At 37.6% G+C, this 6,000-nt stretch overlaps 1 protein-coding gene across 1 annotated transcript in view; it reads right to left on the bottom strand.

Annotated features, from left to right (window-relative positions):
* Positions 1 to 2,659: 2,659 nt before the first annotated feature.
* LOC131071681 (guanylate kinase 1-like) overlaps positions 2,660 to 6,000 on the bottom strand; it is a 40,206-nt gene continuing 36,865 nt past the window's right edge. Inside the window, exon 2 of the mRNA XM_058007619.1 lies at positions 2,660 to 2,972. Coding sequence (XP_057863602.1) covers positions 2,660 to 2,972 — 313 coding nt within the window. The remainder of the gene's footprint in view (positions 2,973 to 6,000) is intronic.

Here is a 6,000-nt window from a genome sequence, read left to right as displayed (position 1 = left end):
GAATTCCAAAGAGACTTTGGGAGGATATAAGCATGGATTTCATACTTGGATTGCCTAAGACACAGAGATGGAATGCTTTTATATTTGTGGTAGTGAATAGATTCTCATGATGACACATTTCATACCTTGTAAGAAGATATTAGTTGTAGTGCATGTAGCTGAGTTATTTTTCAAGGAAGTGGTGAGGTTGCATAGATTACCTAAGAGCATAGTTTTAGATAGAGACACTAAGTTTGTTGGTTATTTTTGGAGGACAATTTGGTAGAAGCTTTTGAAATCTGAGACAGTTTTCTGGCTTAGAACATGTTGGCTCCTTTTTATGCTGAACAACAAAATCAACAACCAGTATAATCTACAACCAAATTTTGAAAGGTAGCCAACCTCAACTATGATTTCAAAGGACTAACTGGACCAACGTAACAAGGATATGAATCCTTCTACTCTTTAGGCTCTTTAAAACCTAGGTGGGTATACCTTTGATGCATTGAATTAGACCCATTACACACAAGACAACATCAACAAAAGTAGATGGATCTCATAAGAGCTCAAAAAAAACTAGGTTACTGCAGATGGGCTAGATCTACACATATAACTTAGCTATGTTTGAGCATGAGATAGATGAAACATTTCAAACAAAACATAAAATAAAGATATTCTGATTTGAGTTTAAATTGTTGTTCTGACAATCCTTCAACATTGTAAAAGACCAGTGCCTAATCCTGGCCACAAAGTCATGTATACAACTGGAAGAGAGATCCCAATTACAAGTTACTTTCCACATTAAATTCTCATGTATTAATGCCTTACATTAATACAATCTTCTGCTCTGTCACAAAACCATACTTAAATATCCAATATATATTCAAAATCATTAATGCTGGGTTTCAGGATTTAAATTCTTCCTTGAAGAATACCCAAAAGGAAAACATTACACTCTTAGAGAAGGCTAAAAGAGACAATTCCAAATTATCCTTGACAATATGAAATTAAATGAATCTAAATACATTTTTGAAGACAATTTCATGGAAAATCACACATGCCTTGCATATGTGTAAACCTACAAACTGAAACAAAACCTACAACAAAGACAACACTGAAAAACCCCGTAGAACACACTGTCATTTGCAAAAATAAAAAGATGCCATCATTGGAACCTGCAATTTTGGATTTCTCCCTTGGAGAAAATCTCTCAAAAAAAACTAGAACCCTTACAATTGAGAATAAATGGGAATAAGGAGAGAGGAAAAGATCAGATTTCATCAGAACAAGCCACGTGTCTTCTTTCCCTAACTGAATTTCATTTCCTTCCCATGAAAAATTCTCTCTAAATATCTAATTTTTGTTGAAACAAACTTCATAACTGCATTCCTCATTCTGAAAGCTTTCTGGTGATATATAATACTTGCATATTTGGCCAAAAATTAACTTCTGGGCGAATTAATCCTTTTATATGCACCATCATTTAAATTTTTTGAATTTACTCTATAGTTGAAACTATGCATTTTAACTTTAATTTTTCACCATTTTTTTGGCTTGACGCCCTACCACGTGGCAGCCTGCGATTTGCTAGGAGGGTCCACTGGGTGCCACCTGGGATGACACCTCATCTATCTGCTAGTTGACTGCTGCATCATCACCATCTGTACACCATGTCATCTTTTGCCATTTCGCGATGGTTAATGGGCATGCATCTTCGGCTTGCCAAAGAGCGCCAAATGTCAGATCTCGATGAACCTGCACGATCATTAACCATCCCCTTTTTCGCATGTGCTTTTCGCCACTTTGCCATGGTTAATCCTCAAGCAACTTCAGCTTGTGAAACTGCGTGCACTGTCGATCTGCTGCAAACTTGCTCACCATTTAAGTCGCCCTTTCACTACAAAATTTGCCTCAGGAAATGTGCCTATGTGGGGTCCACCTGGTCTCCACTTGGCCTCCTTGGTCACCTCAAGAAACGCGTCCATGCGCGTGGGGTCCGCCAAGGCGCCCAGCCAACACCATCCTGTTAAAAGTCTCAAGCTTTCGACACTATACTTGTGTGAAGCCTTACTTTTAAATATCACATATTTCCCTCTCACCACCAATGTGGGATTAATGCATTTGCCTGGGACTACATTTTTGAAGGAAATCAATGGCGCTGCCCATGAAATTCAGTTGAAGCTTTTGAGTCTTTTCATTAGGCCACACTGGAATTTGCTTGGAGCTTTAATTCCTTTCACCTTATTACAAGGGACTGTTAAAATTTACACCAGAGGTTTCAATGTCTTCTTCATAGCCATCTATGTGCCACAGGTAGGGAGGACATTGGCACTATGCCTGCCAGTTGCAATTTGTTGCATTTTAATGCCTTTGCCAAAGCCACGTAGGGGAGAATGCACCTACCAGATTGCATTTGGTTGGGGTTTCTAATGCCTTTTCAAACTACTAATGACATTTGTTGCTGTTTTCTATGCCCAATCTGCCACGTGAGAGAGGGATTTTGGCAGAGGAACCCCACCATTTTCCCGTAACCAGACAAACTTCTGGTTGAAACTTCTTTGCATGTTCTTTAGATGGAGGACTTTATTTGAGCCAGGTGCATGGATTACTGATTCCATCCACTGCCAGTGTTTTTACACGTTGAGTTCTTCTTGGAACTCCACCTTCAAGAGAAGACACATCAAGGACATGCATTGTTTTTTGCTCCTCTTCCATCTGCTGCAATACCACCATAAACTATTACTTTTTGATTCACTAATGATGCAGATTGATCATAAGGGAATTCAAAATCTACCACTGATGGATTAGGAAGACTATTGGGTGCTCCCAATGGAAAGGACATATTACTAAGGCCAAGAATTTCCTTGAGATTGTCATAGCATGTATCCAAGTCATCATTAACCAATATATGGTCAAATAAATTTGAGTTTCTCCCCTGTTCGAGTTCTGACTCGGCAGTTCTTAAATGCTTTTGGACATCTTCCTCCTTTATACTTAAATCATATAACATATGATTTAAAATAACAATTTAAACTTTGCCTGAAAAGATGCATGAAGTGGCAAGCCAGGTCGGGCCCCAAAGTGGGTCCGGCTAAATTTTTTTTCGTTTTCATGTAAATAACCTTTGAAATGCCTCATGAACCTTAAACATACCTCTGGAAATGATCGACACCATTTTCAGATCATTAAACTGAGTTTTGCGACTTTCAGTTGCCTGCACCACATTTTCGCATTTAATCGCAAAGACGTAATTTTCAAACTAGTCAAAACACCTTTTTGGACTTCGCCAACTAATAGGCATGTACTCTGATATACAAACATAAACTCTATCAAGCGGTTTCTCAAGATGAATCTCGAGTGAAGAAATATTAATGGTCAAAGATGACCAACTGGCTTTGTTGGCACTGCGGACCTGATGAAGTCAATGCGTAGGCAACTCATGATGCCTTTCTTAAAAATATCAAACAATCTTCGTAGACCCTAAAATATGAGACATAGGTACCTTGAAGTACATATCAAATCTTAGAATACTCAGTTTGACCAAAAGGCTGACTGGGTGCAAATGGTGCGCTCATGAAAATAGCACTTTAACTGATGTAGCAATGAAAGTACGAAACACTGAATAAGGTGGCTCAAGAAACCCTTTTGAAAACTGATCAAACGGATTGGAAGGAGCTTGAAATTTGAAACATAGCTTGTATTTTATACCAAAAATAGCTCAGAATAAACATTCTGACATGACATTCACCGAGGCATCTTTTACAAATGTGCAAAACGGGGCTCTAACTAGCTCCTCAAACAGGGACTTGTGCAAATCATAAACTGCAAACGGATTGAGCTTACCAAACTGAGCAAATGGATTCATAAAGACTTGAAATTTTGCATGTTGACTCATATTTATGTATACAATTCAATACACCTTTAATTTCATGATGAGGATCAACTTGGCAAAAGTTATAGGCGCTCAAAGTAGGCTACTTGGTAAAATATGAATTCGAGCTTATGATGGACTTTCAGCTCACCCCTTGAAATGGGTACTTGATAAACTGATCAAAACTGAAATATGAAAGTTGCAACACACTACATAGGCCAAATGAAAGGTATAGGACACACTTCCCAAGCCTTACCCTTCGAAAATCAGTTGGCTCCATTTTACCCTCTTTCTAACTAGGCCACCTGAATGAGATTAGGTGCCTTTCTGAAAATGAAATAGCAAAATTTTGAAATGGGCCTCTCAAATTAATCAAATTTAATGAGTCCCAATAGAAAACTAGAATCGTTTGGACCTATTTTTCTTCTGGTGAATTTGGTAGATCCTTTCTACAGCTTGCGAATCCTGAGTTCCTTGTTTCCAATGTTCCTTGGCATATGGCCGTCCTTACCTTTGGTACGCACTTCATCCTTTGGATTTTCTAGAGGATTCTCTTTGGCGGAAGTTGACCTAGTAGTTTTGCACGTTTCATCTTGTTCATCATCATTTGATTCTTCTTGGGCCAAAGCAAATCCCTCTATATTATATAAATAAATATAATTAAGCATTAGAAATCATTCAATTCGAACATATAAGATCAATCTTGAGATTAAGAGGTCTGGAGTTGATCGATAATGTACTTGGGCATGTATGTATCAGGCCTATGAGTCGAACCTTATTGCCGACAGATTGTAATTAGTTTTCATGATATAAATCAATCAGTTTTGCATTGCCTCCATCATCTTGTGCTGCTTCTATCATGTTTACTCTTGTTGCACGATCCAGTTTGATCTCCTTGAGGTCCCTCCTAATCATGACTGCACCAGAATGACAATTCCTTTAATGTTCAAGTTGATATCAATCTATGTTTATAACATTTATGGCCCTAAACAAAGCTCATGCAAACATAATCTTTGATCCAAGAACTTTTGTAGTCCAAACAAGAACATAGTCACCTAATACTCAGGGTCAAAGCTATGAAGGCATATACACAGTTCTAGGTATGATGATAATCATGAGGAACATGCAGTCCCAGTAGTCACAATAGTAGCTGTAATAGTTCATCAAGGACATAGTAAAGTGTAAACACTGGAAAAGATAAGTTGTAACTCTTTACATAGAAACAATCAGCATAGTGAATAATGACAATAACATGATCAATGTGACAGTTACAATCACATATCCAATGGAACAAAGATCTCATGACCGTATTTATAAGATGACAAAGATCTTTTTACAAGAGAAAATCTTGATGAGTAATACAAGGCATGCTAAATAGAGAAATGGTATATGGTTGAGTAATGGAAAGTCACCAAAATATATGAGAGTAGTCACCTTTCTCAAAGCCATGAAATAGTCATAATACATTTTCAAATGCAGTCAAATTTGAGCCAAAAGCACAATAAAAAGTTGTTGATAGATGATAGTGTATTATAGAGGATAAAGCACAATCTGCAAGTAGAGAACACACAGTTTGTGAATAGAGCTCAATAATGTCAAGTTTACTAAAGAATGTGCAAAACCCCTGAGGTAGATTAGAGATAAAAGATGAGGGATCAGTCCTACCAAGTTGATGACAACAACAATATGCAACCATGTACAAAATGAAAGCCCAAGGAGATACTATAAGAAGAATATTGGCAACGTTAAAAGTGACAAAGACCAAGAGACAAAGATACAATCACTACCTTATAGACCATAGATGCACTCCAAATTACATAAAAGAGAAGTGAAAAGACTGAGATCATAGAAGGAGAAAGAGCACAATGAAAGTGCTATACCCTCCAAGCATGGAACAATCATATGATAGAAGTGTTAAGTATATGAAACAAACTAGATCCCAAACCTGCCACAAATATAGAACAGACCATTGAAGAACTCATAAATTACAACCTGTAGGAGGAAGCCAAAGAGTCTGTGCCATGGCAACACAAAGGCAGTAAGAATGTATAGTTTGGGAGTAGCCCATATCATATCAGTCACGAGGACACCAAAGAGCAGAGTCATCACAAGCATAGTAACAATCATAGGTCTCTAAGATGCAAGTGAAA

This window comes from Cryptomeria japonica, chromosome 10 (assembly GCF_030272615.1).
Source record: "Cryptomeria japonica chromosome 10, Sugi_1.0, whole genome shotgun sequence".
Classification (NCBI taxonomy): Eukaryota; Viridiplantae; Streptophyta; class Pinopsida; order Cupressales; family Cupressaceae; genus Cryptomeria; species Cryptomeria japonica.
Note: the sequence above shows the minus strand (reverse complement) of the source record. Positions and strands in the feature narration are given on the sequence as shown.